We start from the raw sequence: 24,254 nt of genomic DNA, 5'->3' as shown, positions 1-24,254 counted from the left end.
TTCCATGAATGTATTGCTATTTATTTATTTGGCAGGGGTCTCGTTGGTATGAAATGCATTTTGTAGTCCACGTTATTCGGTTCATTAGGCTTTTTCTCCGGTCTGGGAACGTGTAGTTACGTCTCTTTATATCCAGAGCCGCTTGGACCACCGTGAAATAACGCATGCGGAAATCCGCAGGCCTGCGCGTTGCCGCGGTCGTACGCACCTTCTTGCTGCAGAGTCAATAATGCCTTTCATGAAATGTAAAGTGATTCAGCGACACCAGCACTAGGACTCGGTCATAAAAGACATTCCGTGAGCCGCTTTAGAATTCCTGGCTTTCGTGCCATTTCACGCCGAACGGGGAAATATGCTGCAGTCTGCGCTCGCCGGTTCTTAAAATGGGGTGTTGAATACATTTATGGGCGCTGGGAATGTCTCAGGGGAGTACTTCGGATACACTGTCTAAGCACGGCGTCTTTTAATCTATACAATGTATTTCTAAATTGATGTCTCCCTTTAGTATAATGTTGAATATTGTATAGCAACCCATTATCCCTAAAATAAACGAGTAACTAACCAAGGAGAGCCAACAGACATTGTGTAGGTCTAATCACTTGTAGAGTGGCTTATGGTCTTCACATTCTTCCATTTCTTAGTCAGTTTTACATACATCAATCTCCACCATCCCCATTAAAGTGGGATGTTTTAGTTTATTACAAAAAGGCTTTGCATTGCCTTTCTCTTTTGTGCGTACAATATACTATGCCAAAACCAAAATGAAATTAATAGACCTACTTTCCACAGGGAAAAATTATATAGCATGTAGTTATGCCAGACATGGATTTACCTAAATGAATAAATTGTGCAGAAATGAATGAATAAACAAAAAATTAAATTAAATGTAAAAAACCAACAGCTCTACACAGTTTAGTGCACTTATTTTCATTGTACACCGAAGATGAGTAAAATAGAACTAAATATGCAAAATAAATATGTATTAATAGAGGAACCAAATGTGGAGGAAGGAAGAGGAAGAAGCAAGAAATGCAGTCTGGAAAACTCTGCAAAACTGAAGGGTAGAAGTGACACCTGCTGAGCAGAATACTGCAAAGCGTTTTTTGCCATTATCTCACCTGACCAACAGTAATTAGGCATGAGCACACTGCACCACTGAGAGAACAGCTGTCAGCTGCCTGCCCCCTCCCACCCCCCCAGATTCAAATGTGAACATTATTTCCCAAGGCACTTTAAGCCGAACCATTAGTCAGCCCTGTGTTCCAAATGTTTTACATTTATTATTCTACCTCCATAGTTCAGGCTGACATCAAAGGTTTGTTTCCAAAAATAAAAACGGAAAGGGGGTCTTGAACACGAGTGAGCGAAACAGATGCAGAACGAGAAGATTCATCCAGTAACCTCCCTGCTTAAGCCGATTTCAAACATCCACCCCCCCACCGCCCCCCCCGCGGCCCGCAGAGTTTTGAGAGCCCCCACTGTGCGAAGAGGAAAGAAGAGCGAGAGAAAAGAGGAGCGGACGGCTCCGCTGGAAGTCCGGCACCCGAGGAGCCACAGGTGAGCCCGGTTCAGCGCGAGAAGCAGTGTGCGCTAACGGCTAATGGCATAACAGCGCTGTCAAGGCGAGCGCTTCCGCTGAATATTTCTGCATGGCTTATGTTTAAGTGCCCTTTTACGCACCTCCACCGCACTCTCGCACGACGCTTTCATATCGCTCGGCTGTAAAAATATTACTTTTGGCACAAATTTGTGCAGTTTAGCGCATATCAGCATGCGCGCAATCACGACGCAGCACACCCTTGATAGTATCAGTTGGACAGGTTTATTTTGAATGGGGCGTGTGCCGCCTGCGTTTTAAAGACACCCGTGTGCGCCCGGTCGCGCAGCCTGCTTGTGTGTCTGGGAGAGGGAGAGAAAGAGAAGAGAAAAGAAAGAGAAGAAAAAAAAAAAAAAAACAGAAATTGGCTGATGTGAGACGGATTGCTTCTTCCTTCTTCCGAGCCTAACGGTTAAAACGGGAAGGATCCTCATCGTTTTCTGTGCGGCGCAAATTGTTCCCGTGGCATCAGGTGGTCAGCGTTGCCGTTGCCGTGGCGCTAGTTTTCGCCTTTCAAGACGGACTGGAGATCCCCGCTCTCCTTCAGCTCCTGTAAATACAAATCACGCACAGCACATTCAAGGACCGAGGACTTACCATTCAGTACCTGCGAGGAGAAATATGTCGCGAGAGAATCCATTTTGAGGCCGCCTAATGGCTCTTGCACTGGCAGAGTGAATTACGTACACGGCCGCCGCGTCAAACAGTAAATTACTTTTTTTTCAAAAAAGTGGAACCCATAATGACGACCTGCCACCATTAGAATGCATCACGTCGTATTATTAGTCTAATGCTCTCTGACAAACAAATCAATCCCACCGTATGCTCGCAACAAGCGTAATACTTGCAACAGGTTGAAATGCAAATACTGAAGGCGGTATCAGTCTACATGTGCACTGTTTTTGCGAGTTGTTACTGGCTGTCCACAAAGATTGACAAGTAGAAAAACATGACTGAGGACAAATATGTACTAAGCATCCTAAAACAAATTCTCTTAGAGGCCAAGTAAGGTGTTGTTACTCAAAGCGAGGCCAGAAAGGTGGATTGTCCCTTTCATTGTAAAGTGCTTTGAGATCATTAGACAAAAGGTGTTGTACAAATGCAATCCATCGCCATTACATCGTTAGTAATGAACCCTAAAGAGACACCGGGAAACAGCAACATTGACTTTTCCAATATAACAACTGTTAAAACCCTTTAAATCACCTTGATAATTAAATGTTTCAAACCTTTAAAAAACTAGTTTCAATTTCATTAAGAACTGAAACATTGCCTGTGTGGTCTATTGAGTTCCAAAGTAATTTCCTTAAAGGGACTTTTAAAGATAAAAGTAACTCAAAGGTTGTCTTGCCACAGGCTTATATATTAAAGAACTGCTAGATGTGCATGTTTGTTGCAGTGTACGGCACTATAGAGAATTTCTTGACAGCAAAAGCAATCCCCAAACAACCACTTTTATAGAGCTAACAATTACAGATCCATACATGATTTCTGCCAGAATTTTGGAAACAAATGACACTTACAATGATTAAGTAAATGGTAGTTCTTGGACAGTCATAACTGCCTTGAAACAAAGGGCCAGGTCTCTCAACTACGTTCCTATTATGCCATGCTATATGTGACTCATTACCAAGAACATCTTTAGGGAGACTACTTTATCTTAATGAGTAGTGATTTATTTTCCACACCATTTCTACCATAAATATAGGTGAATACCAGTCCATTAGCCCTGAAAACTAGCAACTAGCTTTTAGACTGTTTAAACCAACCTCCCTCTGGCCCATGTTCTTTATAAAACCTTTATTTAAATATATCCCTTCATAACTTATGATGGGGGTCCCCCTGGATACGTTTGAGCCTGGGTGGGGGGGTCCCTGCATCAGGCACAGGCAAGTTTGAAAACCCCTGGTTTCGACTAACTGTGAAGCTAGAAGCAGAAACGCCAGTGATGGAGCTTAGCTGCCATCTGGTGGCAAATCAGAGGTAGTGCAACGAGGTAGTGTTCATTGCAGGTCTAATCCAATTTACAGGTAGTTAACAAAAATGGATTCAGCACTGTAAATATGGTTCATAGGGTGCTGGGCCACAACGGTTTCATGTGAACAACTGTGAAAAATTCTCACCTTTACAATATCCAGTCCACCGATCAGTTCACCTTTCACATACAGCTGAGGATATGTTGGCCAGTTGGAATATGTTTTCAGTCCTTGTCGAACCTACAAAATTGCATAAACGAAGAAAGAAATGCAATTTAATTTAAACCTTTTCAGAACTATATTTATACCAGAAATAAATCAGTGGGAGGACTTCGACAACAAGATGCATACGCTTGGATGGAGGCTCTTTATACCATGAGAGTCCAATCAGTTCAGGTCTCTGTTTTAGCACAGCACTAAGACACCTCATTCTACTTATCGAGGACTTGATTGAAGATCATGATCAGTTAATTAAGTTTAGTGCTGGGCCAAAACAAAAACCTGCACCCACATCGGCCCATTTCGTATAAGATTGGACAACCCTGCATTTTTGCATCAAGTCAAAAACATTTCTGGAACGTAGCATGAATAAATTGTCCAATGGCCTACTTCAGAACCATTACTTAGTAACAGCTGATCTTTCATTCGCATCACGTCGTTGCTGGGCGATGTCGCCTGCATATATAAATGCGTAATCATTCCTCCGTCAACAAGTCACGCCGAGCGGAACTCTGGAGCACATCGGCAGGTCGTGACCTACCTCCTCATCTTGAAGAATATCAAACGTGTCGTAATCCACACTGCAAACAAATGAGAGAATATTTCGATGACAGACACTGACAGCGTGTACAGTATTAAAGTATTATAAAATTAAACACAGTGCAAGCCATAATAATTGAAAATTTAAGACTAGAACCAGTATGCCATTATCCACAGGACTGTCATTTGGAAGTTTTGCCAACTGGCTACACTGGGCTTGGATACAGCTTGGATACAGCCTGGAACTAAACCGTACATCTTCACACATTCTAAAGTTTAGGTCTGCGTTGTTCCTTGTATAAACTGAAGAGAAACGGAACATCTGAATTTGATGAAAGAACATGAACAACTTGTACTGCATTAGACACGACAATCAGCTATTTTTGGTTTTTCTCGTGCGTTTACCTCCCTTTGCGATTCTGAATACGTTCCTTTGTCTAGACAATAAGAGGCTCCTTTAAATGACACCCTGGAACCCTCACACTCTCTCCCACCCACGCACACACGCGACGCACGCGATCGGATCGTTCCGTTCGGCGCATTTTAACGCCTAAAACTGAACTTGTGAAATCCTTACCCGGCGCCGTTCATCAGTTCGATGATTTGGCGGCTGAATCCACACTTGGCCACCTAAGGATTCACAAAAGACGTTCGTTAGGATGGGAAACAACCCGGCGAGTCGCGCGACTTCCGCTCCGGAGCGCGGAACCGGAGAGAGAGAGAGAGAGAGAGAGAGAGAGAGAGGTATTTTCTCCGCTTCGGAGTAAAAACGACGCCATTTCAAACGCACGCCGCCTGCGAACGCCGCTCCACGCGGCAGAAGATGAGCGCTCGGAAACGGAGGACGGAAAACCGGCCGCCTCGGCCTGCGGAGTTCCGCCGCACCGAGCTTTCGCTTAGCGTTTTATAAGCGCCTTCATCAAATGAGCAGAGATCTGAGTCTGGGGAAAAGGAGAGGGGAGGGGAGGGATTCGCGCGGGGCTGGCTTAAACCGGCGCTATGGCTCTCTCTTTCATCCGCGCGCGCGGTTCAAAATCGATGAGGAGGAGGAGAGAGGGAGGCAAAGGGCCTCTTCGCTCCGTCATGGAGGAGGAGGAGGAGGAATCACCCCCCCCGCCCCGATTCGCGTTCCGCTCCTCATCGATTTCAGATTAGCGTCAATCGCGCGCGGCCTTTTAAATGTATGCATGCCCCTTTACCTCTCTCTCTCTCTCTCTCTCTCTCTCTCTCCCCTACGGGCTTTCCCTTAAGGGAAATAACAACGCCCGGGGGAAGCGCTCGCTCGTCCCGCGCAAAACGCCCTTTCGCTGGTCGTGGCAGGGCTCACCTCCTTGTTGCCTTTCATGAAAAGCATGACGGGACTTTTGTTGATGATGGACTTCAGCCTGTGGGGACAGAGGACAGGGGACTGAGGCCCATCTCTGGGCGGGGCAGACAGGTTTAATTCGTTACGCGTGCGGGCGAGGCTCCGCCCCCCCTACCTGTGCTCTAGCGTCACGGCCTTCGGGCAGGTGGTCTCCAGCTCTCCGGATTCGGCCATTTCCTGCGACACATGCAGAAGCAGCCTGGTTACAGGGTCTCCAGCTCCTTGGAAACGGGGCGCTTCCATAAGTGTGTCACAGTATGAGAGCAGTGTTTTTCCACAGGCCATGCATTTACACGCACACACATATACAAACACACACACACACACACACACACACATGCATTTAATCATACACACACGTGCGCATACAGCATGAGAGCAGGCATGTATGCACTTGGGCGCAAACTCGTGCATGCGCATACGCATGCACGCATACGTGAACACACACACACATATGCAGTCAGCCATACACACACAAGTGCACGCAGCATGAGAGCATCTATGTATGCACTTGCACGTGTACGCATGCACACACGCACGTGCGTACGCACACACACTCACACCCATCACACACACGCACACAGACGTGCGCACACACACCCGCATTTAGTCATACACACACACACATGTGCATACGGCGAGGTGATGGAGGAGGGAGGGAGGGAGGGGGGTGTGTGTGCTCAGCAGGGACCCCTCTCTGCAGCACGCAGGTGGACGGTTCGCCTAATGAGGGAGGGGCAGCCCAAAAGCGCCCCTGCGCCTGGGGGCCGCTATCAAACGGAGGCGAGGAGCGCGCGTTAGCGTGCGTTAGCGGGCTCTAGCCACCGGGACGCCCCTGGCTAATCCAGCCCACCTCCCCCCAGCGGGGCGGGGGGGGGGGGGGGGGGGCTCATGCCTGGGAGATGCCTTTCTCTGCGAACGCGCCACAAAAGGGGGGCGCCAAATCGACCCGGGGGGGGTGGGGGAATAAAGCGCCCGTCTGTGCCCCCTCCCCCCCTCCCTTCGCGCTCCCACCCACGCCCGCGCTCGGCCACGCACCTTGATGATGTCCAGCCCCCCCAGCAGCTCGCCGTTGACGTAGACCTGGGGGTACGTGGGCCAGTTGGAGTAGGTCTTGAGGCCCTGCCGCACCTCCTCGTCGGAGAGGATGTCGAAGCTGCTGTACTTGACGTTGTGCTCCTTCATGATCTGCACGATTTGCCTGCTGAAGCCTGGGAAAGCAAGGCAACAGAGCACTGAGCACAGCCAAACACATGGACCAGGACAGGGCCTGCATCACAGCCAATGGGTAATACTGGGGAAAACAAAAAAAAAATGTCTTAAATAATAATAATTGTTTAAGTAAAAATACATCTAAGTCACGTAATGACTCGTATTGGATCCCCAACTCACAATATAACACACATCAGAGATGACATTCGAAGATGAAATTGTTTGGGGTTAATCTGAATTTAATGAAAGAAATAATTAATTTCCCTGAAAAAAAAGCTAGGACGTTGACAGGACTGAAGCAATCTATTCTTCTTGGATGTCAAAGGTCCATCAGTTCGTATAAATATATTGTACTTGGGAATAAATCCTATCCTAATATTCATTTGAAAAATGAAGAATAACCCAAAATTAGAATGCTGATTCAATTTTTTCACCATCGTTATGACCATTTTCTAAGACCAGAGAATATCTAGCCAGGGGAAAAAAAAATCAAGACCAAATAGACACCTCAAGAAAACCTTAAATGCACCATTCACAAATTGAGTGCTGCCTTTGTACCCTATTGTGGATGCAGGGAAAGAAAGCCAAACACCAACGATCATGGCAACATTGGGGTTGGGATCAATGCACCACACCAAGACATGCCAAGGGTCTGTCTTCATGATCTTCGCCTGTAGACCACCAGTTTCAAAAGAATCGGTACAAACAAGTTTGACTCACAGTAAAAAAAGTTTAAGGGTTTAAACATTTAACCTAGAGTTCCCCAGACCTGAATGAAAATACGAAGGTAATGAGGAGCTACACACAAAAATACCACAAACCAATTATTTAACTGAAGCGAGTAGAGAACGACTCCTTATAAGGCAGCGACGATTTCTACTTCCTCCCTGAAAATGGTAACCCCTGCACACTGCTCATATTGGATCGAATATTTGACTCATTTGCCACGGCTATTGATTGCAGGTCACCGAGACCAATTACACACACATGCAATTCACCAGCTGCCAGTCAACAGGGAAATAATGAACGCTTTATTATACAGGTAAGCTGAGCGAAACCTGGGCCTCCAGCAGTTCGATGATTTGATCTATTATTTTCGCACACCCGTCTTTGTATTGCATAATGCTAATCACTAGCCCCCACAATAACCGTAACCCCCCCCACCCCCCCCCCCCCCCCCCCCCTTAAGGGTTTTAGGCCACATGACTTATTCTAATGACAGAACAGATACCTTGCCAACCTCCTTTCGATAGCGAAAACAAAGAATTGACGTTGTTTTTTTTGTTTTTTTTTTTAATGTTCAATTTGACCGTGAGCGGTGCGCGCTCCGGCCCAAACCCTCGCAAGCGTTTCTTTGGAGACCCATCATTAAATCTGGCCGAGAGAACCGGGACACGCGATGTAGAAACGACGCGCCGCGTGGATATTCGCGGCGTGCGGCTGCGGGACGGGGGTGCGCGTGCGCTCGCTTTCTGTACAGTAAGGTGAAGTGTTAACTTCACGCACAGCCTGCAGTAAAATACTCATTCTGATATTTGCCCATTCATCTGGGAATTCATTATAAAACAGCTAGAGGCCTCTCACTAATGGTTATTCAGTTGGCGATATATTAACTTGTTTCTATTACACCAAGCAAACATGCAGTCCAGCTGCTTTTTCTGGCTCTAGGCAACAACTACCAGACAAGAGAGATTGATTGGTGTGGGTTTTGTTTAGCTTTTTTTTTTTCTTCCTTTTTTTTTTTTCTTTTCTTCTTTTTTTTTTTTAAGGGATCGGGAACACCATCTACAGATGCCCTGCTTGAGGATAAGCAAAATTAAAGCCTTGCTTATTTTTTTTTTTTTCCTTTTCTGAGGGAAAGAGATCTTATTATGCAAGCACCCCCGAATAAAAGCGTGTTTGCACACCACTGTTTGATTCCGCTGCCTCGCTCTCAACCTTTTAATTTAGAGTCGAACAGAGATCCTCGCTAATGCTAACGGAGTCGGGCTGTACCAGATAATGCGTCATTACACAACAGAGCTTGATGTTTTCAGAAAAAAAACCTAATCCCACTAGGTTAGGCGGCGCATGTTCAAAATGAGTGGCAAAATAGCGTCTATGTTAAATCACCGTGCTAGCTCAGTAGACATAAAAGGAATATATTGGCAATTAGGCACTGCAATAAGGGTGTGCTGCGCATTATGTACAATGTAAATTATATGGAAAATATTACATAATTAGGCTTCCTTAACAAAAGAAGCTCTGATTTCCCACAGCTGCATGTGAATTTTGTTGGAATAGGCTTCCAAGTAAACTGGGCCATTTTAAAACAGCCATACAAGGCTCTGAATTCAACAAAATAAAATGCTAAGCAGACTGCAAATAACAGATATGAATTTTAAAAAAAATTAAAAAGAGAATTAATGCTTTACTACAATGGCAACATGAACAAAAGCACTTAAGAGGCAATGCAGCAACACTCTCACTCAGTCATTGTACTCCGTAGCCACCCCCCTGTTTGTAGGCCACTACACAGAACACCAGATTTTCTTTCTTGCTTGTTCAAAAATACAGCAATTCTGTGCTGATTGTACCTTATTGCTGGTGCCTCAGATCCATCCAAAAACTCAGCCACAGTCCAAATCACACAAACCAAACGTCCACTTTTTTTTAACTTTGCGTATGCTTCCCACGGGGAGAAGGTGAGGGGGAGGGGGGGGGAACCTGCTTTCCTGAATTCAACTGAATGTTTCCATTGATGAATTAATGTAACAAATCTCTTTATACAACAAATCCACCCCCCCACCCACCTAATCAGAACTGTCAGACGTGTATAGGGCAGGGTTATTATTGAGCATTACCCCCTCTGCACTTAGTGGGACCCCAGCACAGGGGTGCTGTCAGAGAGATTAGCTCCCTGCTGCGCTGAGCTGGTAATAGAAGCCCACCCCCCACCCCCCCACATCACCCACCCACCCACCCACCAAAAAAGGCCCCCCCAAGCATGCTTACCGCAGCGGGGCTCCTGGGGAGACCCCTTAATGAAGAGCATGCAGGGGGCGGCGCTGATCAGCTTCTTCAGCCTGTCGTTGAGGTCCTCTTTGGGAGGCTCCGCCCCTTTGGCCGGGGCCACGCTGGACGCCAGCTTCTGGACCTTCTTGGTCAGCTCCGGGGCGTGGGCTCCGTCCAGCCGGTCAACTTTCTCACAGCTCTGTTAGGACAGACGGACAGGGGAGGGAGAAAATAAACGTGTGCGTGCGTACTTTAATTATCTTGGTTTCGTCTTTGTGTTCTTCCCTTTCCGTGTGGAGAGGGACCTGAGGACATGGACAGGACACACTCTTACACCCTTTTCAGCTGGTCTCTCAAAAACTCTCCTGCCTTTACTGACATCATCACAGACATGGAACTGACCGCTGCTTCACCACCTGTACTTTCATCACAGACGGTCAGGGGGATTGTAATGCCTGTAATGATTGTAGAACATAACTATATTAGCAGGAACTATATTAGCAACCCAATTTACTAATCCATTGACTGAGGTCCATTGATTTAAGTTTTCATTAATTGCCCACCCCGATCACCATGTCAAAGACATCCCATAATTTCACATGCTACATTCATTATTCGAAATAAGGCCTACAGCATACTGAATATTAATAAAAATCTTTTGAGAATGCATTTAGGTGTTCACCAATTTAAAATGGGATCAAGTCCTTCACTGAACAATCCCTCTGTTGTGGAATCAAAGCACCTTTGACTGTCCTCCTCAGAAATATTCACTTAGATGAGCGCTTTCTTCCAAGGCCTCCAAATGCAGAGTCTTCTGTTTAGACGCAAGTATTGCAAAATATTTTTGTTATAAAACAACAACCCTTTTAAGCATAAAGTCTCAAAAACTTTTTAGCGTGCGTACGGAAAAAGTTGTCTCTTCCGTAGTTTGTATACACAGGAGAAACAACGCGTGTCCTTTTATGCAAGCCCAAGAAACTATATAACTAACCAGTTAGAAACATCATTTTTGTGCACTGGACACAAGCTATGCCGCTCATGTTGAGTTGTTGCTTGCGTGCGGCAGGTCCCATTGGCTTTACTTAGGGACAGCTTTGACAGGATTGGTCAGAGAACCTTGTCGGTGGGCTCATCTTGTTACAGAGTCTATACAAACCAGAGGCGCAGTACTCTTGGAGTGGACACAATGGTGAAACAGACAATAACCATAATTCTTCCGGAGAACTGTTAAGTAAACAATGGACATTCTAGCTACATTTCTCCAAGTTATCACATGTTTTGGGACTAAAACCCACAAAACGCATACAGTACAAGGTGAGAAACCGCAGGCTTGTTTTGCCTCCCCACATTACAAAATGAAGAACCACTGTCGGTAAAACATTAATATCATAAAATAGTTTATACAGATAGAAATGTATGTTTTAACACTTTCAAACGGGATATAAATTTCACCGTAAAAACAAAAACAAAATGAATGCAAACTTAAGGGGTTAAAGATAAAAGTCCATTATTATTATTATTATTCTTATTATTATTACTCCAATTATCTTAAAACAAAGCATTCAAACTCATTCATTAAATATGAGCGCTGCGTGCTTGCCCATCAGAAACATCAGCGAGCACAGCACTGCGTCCATTCCTGACCGGTTGCCTGCAGCACTAATTAAACAAACTGCAGTCCCAATTTAGCGTGCATGTGCGCGAGTGGGATGTGCGTGAGCGTGACACCGCGAGGCCTACCTTGAACAGGAGGAAGGTGGGAACAGAGCTGATTTCGTACTTCTCCGACACCTCGGGCACACCTTCTGCCTCCAGCTGAGGGGGGGGGGGGGGGGGGGGGGGGGGGGGAGGAAAGGGGCAAAACAGTGTTAGTTTTCTTTTGTTACACTTCAGAGCCATTAAACACTAGCTACATCCGCGCGCGAGGAAGAAGCGCGTTTCCTACGACGCGCTATTTGCCCCGCCACGAGGTACGCACTTCAGGGGGAGAGGGAGAGGAGGATGCGAGGCACTTTGAAATTTCTAACAAGCGAGGCGAAAAACCAGAGAGCGACGCGTCTCTCATCCGCTCCGCCAGTGACGGACAGCTCTTTTGTTCTCCACTGTTCCCGTCCTCGGGGATCGAATTAGGGAAACTTTGAAGCACCTTTCACAAAGTGTGGCACGATACGCCACGCACTTTTTCCTCAAGTTTGTCTTTTTCTGAAAGCCGGTCTCAGGAACGATATTTGTGACTGAGGAAACAAAACAAATACAATTTTTCGTCTTCTAAAAAAAGGGGGGGGGGGGGGGGCCCCAAATGTCCAATGATGCTCATAATGATGTTCCTTGCACCCACTCCCCTTGATAAATACACTATCCTTTGCCAAAAAAACTATTTGTGTCTGCACAACCGTGAAAGGATACCAGCGGTATGGTGACATATCAAAAACTGCCAACATCAAGTTGTTTTTCACGAGAGACATGGTAGGAAAATAATTTTGCAGAAGTTCCAGAAGTATGGCTTTTCCTCTAATAGATGCTGAGGTGTTGAGCAGTAAGTTGGAGTTATAATTTGTTGACTAAAACAAAAAGTACTTTTCATTCTAATTGCATGAATAATGTATGCACCTTGAGGACAATGAAGTCTTGCAGCAGGTAAAAGGTAGCATCCGAGAAGATCGAGCGAAAGGTTACCGACTCATTTCTTAAGCTCGGCTATCAACAGATAATTAGATAGCGGAGCGAAATGAAATGTGCATTTTTAGCGAAAACTGCCTGGAACTACCCTGGAGCCTCAGCCCTCAGTTTGGGAGTACACACTCTACAGTAACTTACCTGAGGTTCTTCTGCACCATCAGAACTTTTCCCAACAAATAATTATGCACAAAACCAAAATGGCTGACGATTTAGCCCAATGCTGAATTCCAAATTCATTTAAACACAAAGGATAAGCATCCACAGAATAATTGCTAACTGCTGTTATCTTTGGCTTGGATTTCACTGGACCTAGCCAAGAGAATAAGACTGATTATAATAATAAAATAATTGCATAAAACTAGGTTTTTACTTATTTATTTATTTTTACTTGGGCGCAACATTGAGGTTAAAATTTATTATCTTTTGAAAGTGAGATTGAGCCAAAACAACGCAACAAAATGAAGCATAATATACACACTTCAGGCCCGAACAAAACAACCTTATCACAATGCATAAAATACCAAGGGACATCATTCCATAAAACCAGTACAACCTGCACCTTCAAAAGGAAAAGGATACAAAAGTATAGTCTGCAAATCAATACAACAACATAGTCCTTCATAAGCCAAGCCACAGAACTGGCTTAGGTTTATTTATTGAATCAATTTATTGAATCCAGCTACGCTACGCAGCAAAAAGAGAAGTGTAATGTCAGTTTAAACAGTCAGGCAGGTCGAAAGTGAAATTCTGTGTTTTATTTCAAGAAAGCATAGATAAGCTGGATGGCAAAATCGGTTAAGCTTAGACAAAGCTCATAAACATGAAAGACACCACACTTGCAAGGACAGTTTTCTGTGCAGGTATCTATGACTGTTACCAACACACAAAAGGGACACGTGGCCAGGAAAATGAGCAAGGAATCTGTGAAATGTGAAATATGTGAAATATTTATACTGGAAGACAAACTGGCTTGGTTGGCTATGCCAACGGTGTAAGAGTTCCGTAAGAGCCTCTCCCAAATCATTGTTTCTTTTTTTCTTTTTGTTGAGTGCTTGGTTTTAAATGCCATCGGTACATAGTTCACTTTCACTAAACTGGAGATTTAACCCAATGAACTGCTGAAGTGTTTTTATTTTTTATTTTTTATCCATACACATTCACTCGCTGGCAAACCAATTGTGGAACTCACACAAAATACTCACTTGCTAAGGGGAGCAGAAAGCCTTTTGAACTCATCCTGTGTTACTACTTTTACTGTGAATGTGTGAATGTGTGTGTGTGTGTGTGTCACTTCTTTAAAAAAAAAAAAAAAAGGTAATAAACAGCTATGGTAAGCAGTGCTACGAGAGGCAATTTTAGATCTTTGCATGAGCGTTTGCCCTACTAAACAGCGAGCGCAATGTCAAAGCGGGTTCACAGGTTTTTATTTCACAGCTACTTTCGTGAAACAACCCCCGGGCTCCGGACGAATATTTTGATGCACTACTGACCCAGTAAATTTTCAATCATATTTAGCTACCGGATATTGAAATCCATAAATCACTGACCCCAGTTATGTCGCGATAACGGCGCTTATTTTCCGCCTCGAGCACATCTGGCGGTTTTCGCGCTTCTGACAAGATCCATGGACCCGCGCGCGGAAACTGACAGGCACTTCAACAAGCCTCCGCCGCGGCGCTAAGGCAACAGAGATGTCGAGCGACGTCCGCGCTATGCCCTCTCCGTCAAAAGCTCATTTCACTCGCGGTGCAAGCCATGCTAAATTAAACATCGCGGTGCAGACCGTATAAAACAGTGCCGTGCGTTGTGTGCCATGGAGAAAATCCTGTTGATTGAGTGCGTCTATTTTGTGCATCCACAGTGCTGATGTAAAAATAAAACAACACGCACGGTGGCTTAGACTGCTCCTTGTAATCCAAATTTTATGTATCAATAAATCACCAAGATCTCCATTATGGCAATGGTAATAAATGGCTAGCTAGCTGATCAAGATTATTTCAATAAATATGTGACAGAACACAACGTACTAACCTCCCATTAAGCATGCTGCTGAGCACCTCAAGGCTTATTCCTACACATATAGGAAAAAGTGGGTCACACAGTGGGTCGAGTTCTTAACTCTGACTAACAAATAAATGCAAATGCTTATTTTACACCACGACTGTTACATTACAGTGACTTAGCAGGTGCTCTTCTGCAGAGTGACGTTCAGAAGTGGAGAACACCAGTGTAACTCAAGAATGCAAAAATGTGACATCACCAAGAAGACACAGAGGCCCATCAATAATCAATAAGTGTAATATTAACCTAACAAACAACAACTTGGATTTGTATCTTTAAAGGAGGTACGACTAGACAGATAACCTTTCTTTGCGCAGCTATAACTATAACATTATTCAAAGGGAAATCTTAAGAAAGAGTAAAAGAAAGGTTATCTAAAGGGGGGTCGGAGAAGCCATGTTGCCACCAGAAGAGTCTTCAGTCAGAATTTTTACAAATTTAAACAGTTTAGCTATTTATTTTTGGTGATCGCAAAAAAACATCAAATTGTGCTCGAGAGGGAAAAAAGAACAACCCTTGTAAGCAATGGAGAGCCGAGGTTAATATCAAATGTTGACTGACTGTGGGACTCCACAGGACGGCTGATGAACGTGTGTAGATCACTATTAAGAACCCCCTTGTCCTTCTCTGCCTGTGCCCCCGCTGATCTGGATACAATGAGAGGATGGAGCGAAAAGGTCAGCAAGAGCTGGTAGCCCTGTACCGCCAGTGTCCTCTGGGGCCGGAAAGAGAGGCCCCTTTCATGAGTCTCAACTATAGCTGTGAGACTTCAAGGGTAGATGGGGTGGGGTGGGGGGAGAAGAAAATCTATTAAAATGAAAAATTGCAATACTGGGTTACAGCAGACCTTGCAGAAACAAAAATACAGATCAATCAATCAGTGACCTGTGTTTCTTTTAAACGACAAAAAAAATAAAAATACGAACCGCTGAAGGTCAGGTTCAACCTTGTGCTTCGCCTTGTCGATGCAACCATTACAGACCCCCCTGAAATCGACGCACACACTGTCTTTTCACCGTCACAACTTCTTTAAAGTTAAGACAAATTATAACATCATAGCTTTCATGAAGAAACATAAAGAAAGAGCCATTTATAGCGGCGACTGTGCCAGGGAGTTGAGGACATCTCTATGACTCAACGGCTGACAGCACAGAGGCATTGGGAGAGAGGCCGTACCTTGATGAATGTCACCTGAGGTTGGTCCTGTGCCAGCTCTGCCATCACATCGTTCATCTGGGTACACTGTGGGGCCCATGGCGCATAGAAATGTACCACTGAGAGTGACCTGAGGAGAAAGTAGTTGAGACATCCATCACATCGCGTTACACATACAACTGGACATGCACCGAAGAGATCAAGGGGAGGGCACTTGTTCAGTCTAATTACGACATTTTCTTACCCGAAAAACTGAAATGTGTGAAGTCCAAAATAGCGTGGCAGATTATCGGTTTTCGTGCACATAAAGCTTTAATGTCCTGTCATGCAGTTGATTGGGAAATAAAGTTATTTGGAACAACTGGACCGTGAACATGTGTAGAAGTTTGTACATCTTAGGAGGTTCCATAACAGCCATAAAAACCCGATGGGAGGGCTGCATTGTGTGCAGTTTTTTTTTGTACAGATACAAATAAAATGTGTCAAATACAATCTCAAGCATTCCTGTACAATCAGAACACACACACACAGAGCAGACCCATTTTCCAGGTCTCCGTAGCTTGCTTTACAAAACAGATTACATTCCATAGCAATACATCCCATACAATACAAACATGCGTTTCACTGCACCCACACTTGAAAAGTGATAACCAAAATGTTTACTGTAGCTAGCAGAAAAAATCAGCTTGAACTACTTACCCAAAGCTATAGTTCTTTGTTCATATTATTAATATTATATCAGTGTTTGTGCATGTATTTGATTGTCCCAGGCACTTTCTGTTTGCAAAGAAGGACACTTTAAACATTTAGGTAAATTTCTGATGACCAGCCAGGTTAACAAGGGCAGAAGGGTCAATGACATTTCCATTGTTTGTGTCCGTAGCAATCATTTTAATAAAAGGAAACTACAGAAAAAACATCAAATTATTCTATAGTATCACCTTTTTTTGAGAAGCCAAGTTTTAATTCCATTTTTTATGTATTTACTTTAGGAGTTTTGGTGTTTGGAAGTCCAAAAATGTCACGTGATGAAACTAGATAAACTGTATTAACTATAAAGTTTTTTTTTATTATATCAAATTGCTTACGTTAATCTGCTTTCATTAATTGTTGTATAATTTCGTAAATTTGTAAATGGCACTGTAGAAATCAACAGGATTCAGAGCTAAACAATAGTGATCCTGTAGCAAGGGCAGAGCATCTTAAGGCAAAATAAAATCAAGACATTCTGTTCACTGTCTATATCTGGGTAAATTATAAGTTAGTATGGTGCTATATTTATACATAGTAATGATTTATTACATGAGCTATTGCATACTTAAGAGTAGTTAACACAATTATTGCAGTAGAACATTGTTACCAGCCACTATTTTGAATGGTTAGCAAACTAACTTATGTTGTTTCTGAGATCAATGTTTGTACTACTTCACATCTACTTACAAATTTTTTATTTCCATTTATTTATTGCCCCATTTGAGAAATTTTTTGGTTGGAATTTCCTATTTCCAATTCTGTATGGAACCTGAGACAGAAACCATTGAGATCAAGAAATATATAAAAAATATATAATTTCTTTATTTATTTGTGAATTTAAATAAAAAAGTAGTTCAGTTCATATGTAGGCCTACAACTGGTGGAAACATAACTTCACTGTTCAAAATGCTTTCCAAGCCAATTAAAAACCTAAAAAACACCAAAACTCAACTATTACAGAGAACACTGAATAGTGAACTATCACTTCAATATAGGATTTCATTTAAGATAGCACATTTGGACTAGCCTACTGCAATCAAATTATAGTTTATAACCTAGTATTCTGCCTCACGCTTAGATTTTGTGAAAATTCCAAATAAAATACAATTTTAGAGATTTTATTTATATATTTATTTTTAATGGCAAGCACACCTGAGAATGGCAGAAATGCAATCTGCCAAGTTTTACCTTAGCAGGCCATGTGTGTGTAGCTAAAGTATACACATAATGACATAAGACACAGCTGTTCAAACCTGTATGTTCCATTGAGGTTGGATGGGACTTTTTTGGACAAAGAAAATGTAGAAAACATGCACTTCCTTCAAAAATATCCCAGCAACGTACATACTCTTTGGTCACTATTGGAAGAAGTGTGGAATACCATTCCATAAAAGATAGCCTCAAAAGTGTCTGAAATTCTCCTTGGAAGACACTTGTGTACATCATGACATGCATGTTGTGTACATCATGACATAAATTTTGGAGCAACCTTCAAGATGGCCGTGGCTATCCAACTTCCTACTCAGAGTGCAGAAGACAGTAATATTGAGTGCAGGATACAATGGGTCCCATCCATTAAAGACCACTTGCTAACTATTTGGCTAGTGACTGACACGAACAACAAGGTTCACAATACAAGGGAATTTAAGGGGACAAGCCATGCTTTGTGCGCGAAGAGTTTCCTCACAGCTCGGATCTAAACTCAGAAAGGCCTTCCACGACACCGATGACTAGCTAGCACTCTAAATGCAACATTAACATAAGCAAAACGGCAGTTTAACATAAACCCGATTGTGCGCTTGAAAACCATTATGATACGTACATTAATACAGGTTATTTAAATATATACTGGAGCATGTTAACAAGCAGTAGTTTGTTTTCAAATCGAAAAAAAACATATAGCCCTTAAATTAGCCGGCTAGCTGTCATTCGGATTTCATTAGAAGATTTACAAGGCAACTGGCTAGCTAGTTAGCCAGCTTCTATGTTATCAAAACATACAGTAACTCGCGTTAATCGCCTTTATAGACTTTACAACTCCAGTTACCCGCGGTCATACATACATACACATAACATATAGCGAACTAACAGGTACATACTTGCCAGCTTTTTTTAACAAGTCCTCAAATTGCTGCGAAGATGAAACCTCCACAAAATTCGCCATGCTTGTAAGACGTGAGTAGTGGATTCTGCGCAGACAGAACAAGACATTACTCTCTGCACCATCGATATAGAACTGCATGCATAGCAAGTGCAACTATATGTAATGGTTAAATTCCACAACATAAAAATTGAAAATAAATCTAGCTACATGAGAATAGTTTTCTGAAAAACAGCTTTATATGTATACTTATGCATTTATACATACATTACAAGTTATTTGGCCTTTTATATAAAAGCAGTACAAGTCGTAGCAAGTTCTGATATAATCAGGTGCTTTTGAACACATTTTTTTTTAAATTTCAAGTAAAAGTTGTATATGTATACAAACATATTTTTTTATGTACAAACATCGGTGTAAGAATAAGAAGGCATAAATCGTCATTACCCCTTACAAAGATGGCAGTTTCATACATCCGGTTTATTTCTGCGTTCTCCACTCTAATTGGTCGACATGTTTACAGCCAGTAGCCTTGTGTTTCCTGTCATAAACTTATGAGAATAATAAAAGTAAGGCAGGTTGCAGTGTGGAGTTTCGTAGACGCCGTTTGCAAAACTTTAATTCATAGTATTTCATTGCAAATAATTATTTAATTACTCGTCGGAGACACAGCCCACTATGATATGGTAACAGGCTTCTTTGTTGTTGTGCCTAGTCTAATCGTTTTCATTTATTAGTACATATTTGCCTAGGCACTTGTGGTATTATATCTAATTAGCTAGATAGATAACCTCTAATATATGCAGCGAAGGCAAGCTAACATCTATACTTACTTAAAAGTCGATGTCAGGTTAGTTTAAATGGATTATATGATCTCCGTTCCAAACAAAAGACGACACGAAGACCTTGAAGACCGGGGGCATTTTCATCAAGCTGTAAGTAAAGGAGCGATTAGCTAACTTGCTAGTGGTATTAGCCATGACGTTACTTGTATTAAAAAAAACCTAGTTGAACGATGTTATACTGTGCTCTTGTGCTTTGCAACTATAACGGTATGTGCAGTAATGGGTTTTGATTTTTTATTTATTTTTTTGCTAGCTAGGTCGCCACGATCCAGCCAAGAAACCGTTAAATGACTATCACCTGCTATTTGTATCGGGTACGAAGTGTTTGCTATAATATAGCATCGAAGGGAGCGTTAACAGATTAATTTATGACAACAGAAATATCACATTCGCACAACATAATTATGATAGACGATTCAATGTAAACGTTTCAGTAAATATTAACGTTAGCTAAGTACATAGCAACGATGACTAGCAACGCTCTTGTACTTTTATAAGAAATGAAAACAAATCTGTAGTCTAAATGAACCCACACTTAACCACGTTAGCTAATGATGGCCAAAACGCGCACGTGTATCTTTACTTGGGTTTGCTGTATTTATAACAATGCTGATCACTGTCGTTGTTCCGTGGTCCTTCTTGTGCAGTAACCCGGCTGTTGGTGAAATCATTTTCCTCTTTCAGAAAAGATTATGCAACGGTTTCGGAAGCTGTGGTCAGGTTGAATATGGCGCGGTGGTGGACAGCCCGATGGATACACGGGAGAATCAGCAGCAGGGCCTCCAAAACTGCAATTCTCTCCGAAACCACCACGCTCAGAATATGGTATGCCGTCTGATTTGTACCTTCCGCTGATGTTGGAGTTTACAGTATGTGCTTTACTGATTACTGACGGCATTCTCGATGGCCTAGTTTGATATTTTTATTAGTAGCTATTTAGGAAAAGGTGATAAGAGTAAGGTATTTATAAGTACATAGTCTATCAGTTCTGCGTCTTGCGCATCGAGCCCTTGTAAACAAGCACTGGTCTATTTTTTCGACCCAGCCAAAACCCGCCATCATTAAGGCACGTGTATTCTTTCCGTCTTGCTATGTGTTCTGTAAATGCATTTTACATCGCTTAATAAAGACGATTATTTAGCTGCGGTGCAATACTTATAATTTACTCTGAGGGTCTCATTCAAGTTGTTGAACTTGTTGTCACAAACAGGTGTATACAGCTCAAGCTGGGGTGTATCCACAAATGTGTCCAAGATGCATGGCAGGAGAACCGGTTAGTAATTTGTTTTCTCTGATTGAATTCTTTTCATGACCAAGAGGATTTTACATGCACTTTCAGGAAGGTGTATTTATATATTTGAGTGTATTTGTTTGGGTGGTATTCTTGTCCAGAGAAATCTGAGTCATCACATGTACTGCATATCAAAACAGTAGGACAGTCAGGCCATGGGCATAGGACAAGGGCACAATAATGGTGAGTGACACAGCTGTAAATCAGCACAAAAATAGAAGCACTTTGGAGATGCCAGGACACCAAGAGAAGTATCAGGACAACAGGGATATCAAGTATCTGTTTATTTACTGCTATGGGTGAGGGTGCTGACATATATTTACAGTGGAAAAAGAGCACAAAAAAAAAAAAAAAAAAAAACTTTCACAGGAAAGGGAGATGTAAATATTTACAACAAAAGTACACTATAATCAGTGCAGCATTCACTGCAGACAAGTACAAAAACATAAGAAAAACTCACTTTGCTGAGTGTAGAAGTGACTTCAGTCACCAAAGACACCACAGGAGTCTACCAGAGAATGACCAGATTAGCTAATAAAGCCTAAACCCCTCCCAGAATTCAAATGAGGGGGAACCCCTGGCTCCCACAAAGAGGTAGGATAATGCAAACCAAAACGCCTGCAAGCAATAAAGGATTCTTCGCAAGCCATGTAAACACATGTTCTGTAATCGTAACAAAAAATAGTGGACAATATGTATCACGCGAATATAATGGAGCATCCTCTCTAGGGAAATAGTGTTCAAACCCAGCACTTTTTGAAAGTGTGTTTCCTACACAAACTTGATGCACGCCATGGCCAATAGCCAGGTACATTTTCATTTCGTGTGCAGTAATTAAAACATCCTCATCCGCAGCAGGAGATTCTTGCCAGAAGTGCCCATGACGTCAATTGTAACATGCATGTCATTAAAATAACAGTAGTTAGGGGGGGAAACTGAAAACAATTCAGGAAAAAGCCAAAGTTGACGTGCACCCTTCCATTTCTGGGAATGGAAGCATGCAAATGAAAACTAGGATGGTAAGTTTTAATTGGGAATTCCCCTCTCCTGGTGACATAATGAGGTCATTCTAGTTTAGAGCATCTGCTAAATGCCAAAACGGAATGCAGTGCAAATGCATTAGCTCTGGAAGACATGGAAAAACTGTAAAATATAGCTAAGTTAATTACCAAGTTGGCTAGAATGTTACTTTAAACACACTTAAGCGGGGCCATATTTTATTATTTACGATGTCTGTTTCCAATTAATCAATTAAAATTGTATAAATATTTAAAAAGATTGAAATTCCACAAAAATCAGAAGGTAGTCTGCTTGCATGATTTTGATCCACTGAAATAAATGAGATTTGACTCCGTTTGTAATTTAGTTTGTTTTTGCTATACATGAGTTTTCTGCCATCAAGTTCTAAAAGAAAACATTACAAAGACAATAAATCAGCACTGTTGTTTTATCTCTCGCTCTCTCTCTCTCTCTCGCTCTATCTCTCTTTCTCAGGGTCACATTAACCATATAATGGGATGCTGAACAGTTCAACCACTGATTTTCGAAGAAACGTGGTGTAATGGGGGATAGAATAACATTTTGCTCACTTTAGTGCAGGTTTTTTGTGCCTTGCAGACATATATAATTGTTAAAACAATATATTTTTTTAACCTAAGTACTTGCTCCAAGGGAATGTTCTTGAAGTTTATATTGAGACACTCTTATATAGGACAAGGATTTCTCATATAGGGTAATTACCAAAGCACTTTGCCTGTTAGTGGCACCACATTTAATGGGACACAGTTTTTTTTTTCTTTCCTTGAAACAGTGTCTGGTGAGATCAAGAGATGAATGAAAATCACTTTTTGAAATGTTTTTACAACATTTTGATATACTATGGATTCCATCCTGGTGTGTGTGTATATATTTGTGGGTCTGTGTTTTTTATGATTAGTTTTTCATTAAAAAAAAAAAAATGTGATTTAAATGCATAATTACTTATTAATGCTTTGTTTTGGCGGGAAAGTAGTTTCCTGAAATAGTTTTTTTTTTTTTTTCTTTCTGATATACATACAAAGTATGCAAATAATGTAGTAAAACAGATTTTTTTTTATTAATTAGGTGTGTTAAGATATTTGGTAAAAAAATAAAATAAAATCTGTTAAATGTTTTGTTTTGTCAATCCGGATTGCTTCTCAGTCAATTTTTGCAGTCTACAGTAATTTGCCATCTTTCTAAGTAAAGTTTCTGTGAAAAATTAGTAATCTTGGTCAAAGGTAATTATTTACCAGAGATTTGCAATGTCAGGTGCATTCTGTCCTCCAGCATGAAATGAATTTTTTATTTGTAATTTTCTAACAAATATTTGAAATGCACAATAATGACTGAGTGATGTCAGTCTTTTTTTTTTACATCAAGTAACAGAATCAGAACATAAAGGGTTGTAATGAATTGTAACTTCAATATATTTTCTGTAAAGCTCATTTGAGTAATAAAAAATTTGCATTGTGGTTTTTGAGTTTTGTTCAAATTTGAGTACATTACCTTGCTGTAAAATTATAGTGGTTGTAATTCCACCACTTGGTAACTTTGTTTCATTGCCCCACTCCCGCCCTCTCTCTTTACACTAGGTGGCGCTGTGCCATTCATTATAGTCCGATGCACACATTATCAACCTTTGATGCCTTTTGTATATAACGGCATTGTGACCATCACTCCGGGTACCTCTGCTCCAAGCTTCAATCATCACATTAAAAAAAGTGTGATCCTGGATCGTCGCATGTTGATAGGGTCTATTTATACCCATGAAAACACTTCTCTTATTTTTAAAAATGCTTTGGTGTAAGTAAATTTGACCATGTGAACAATTTTACCTCGCAACAGTTAATGTTTCTGATTTTCATTTAAGAGGATACTTAACTTGAGAATATGGTCATTTAAACTGTTTCTGTTGTCTGTGAAGCATGTTTATTTTCACATACTGAGTTTGGAAAGTCTATGTTGTGTCTGAAGAAGGAGAACATCCAAGCCCAGGGTATTCTGGGTATTGTGCACAATAATGAGTCAACAGCCAAAGTAAAGTTGTTGCAGCTGGTCAGCATAAATGGACACATGCAAACCGAGGGTGAATTTGACCTTGTACAACAACTTCCCTTAAACATACTTTGCTTTTATATACAACAAAAATGAGTAGCAATAAAGATGATAGTAAAATGTTGTAGACCAGTTGTTGCAATGCACTGTATTACCCTAGGCACAGTCTTTGTAGTCTGTTGAAATGGAGATGGTGGTTTCAATTGTTCTCTTTTCCTCCCTTTTCATTCATACAAGTCCAGATTTAATCTACTCTGTGTGTTTAATCCTCAACTTTTAATAAGAAAAGCAAACAAGCACTTATTTTTTTCAAATACAGAATGCAATGTGGTTCATTTCAGCAACCATGATTTTTTAATTTTATTTTAGTGGCAGGAAGCTGGAGTTTCA

General features: G+C 41.8%; 1 protein-coding gene and 1 long non-coding RNA gene across 2 annotated transcripts; one reads left to right on the top strand and one right to left on the bottom strand.

Annotated features, from left to right (window-relative positions):
• Positions 1-1,799: 1,799 nt before the first annotated feature.
• glrx3 (glutaredoxin 3) lies at positions 1,800-18,741 on the bottom strand. The gene is made up of 11 exons (XM_035407081.1): positions 18,652-18,741; positions 15,821-15,929; positions 11,645-11,719; positions 9,905-10,103; positions 6,737-6,909; positions 5,814-5,875; positions 5,660-5,717; positions 4,910-4,962; positions 4,334-4,373; positions 3,721-3,813; positions 1,800-2,147 (listed from the first exon to the last, which is right to left on the bottom strand). Exons 1-11 carry the CDS (start codon positions 18,714-18,716, stop codon positions 2,097-2,099), a joined length of 978 nt encoding a protein of 325 aa, XP_035262972.1. The 5' UTR covers positions 18,717-18,741; the 3' UTR covers positions 1,800-2,096.
• Positions 18,742-19,200: 459 nt separating this feature from the next.
• LOC118221738 lies at positions 19,201-23,281 on the top strand. The gene is made up of 4 exons (XR_004764167.1): positions 19,201-19,588; positions 20,183-20,323; positions 20,709-20,771; positions 22,284-23,281. It is a non-coding gene; the product is annotated as an uncharacterized LOC118221738 (long non-coding RNA).
• The last annotated feature ends 973 nt before the right edge of the window (positions 23,282-24,254 follow it).

Source organism: Anguilla anguilla, chromosome 2 (genome assembly GCF_013347855.1).
Source record: "Anguilla anguilla isolate fAngAng1 chromosome 2, fAngAng1.pri, whole genome shotgun sequence".
Classification (NCBI taxonomy): Eukaryota; Metazoa; Chordata; class Actinopteri; order Anguilliformes; family Anguillidae; genus Anguilla; species Anguilla anguilla.
Note: the sequence above shows the minus strand (reverse complement) of the source record. Positions and strands in the feature narration are given on the sequence as shown.

What these genes read in the sequence shown, in the direction of transcription:
- glrx3 (XM_035407081.1), bottom strand. Translation starts at nt 18,716, where the DNA reads ATGGCGAATTTTGTGGAGGTTTCATCTTCGCAGCAATTTGAGGACTTG. An exon ending in TCCCCAGGAGCCCCGCTGCG is followed by an intron (nt 6,910 to 9,904) that starts GTAAGCATGCTT and finishes TTGCTTTCCCAG; the next exon opens with GCTTCAGCAGGCAAATCGTG. An exon ending in GGGGGCTGGACATCATCAAG is followed by an intron (nt 5,876 to 6,736) that starts GTGCGTGGCCGA and finishes CATGTGTCGCAG; the next exon opens with GAAATGGCCGAATCCGGAGA.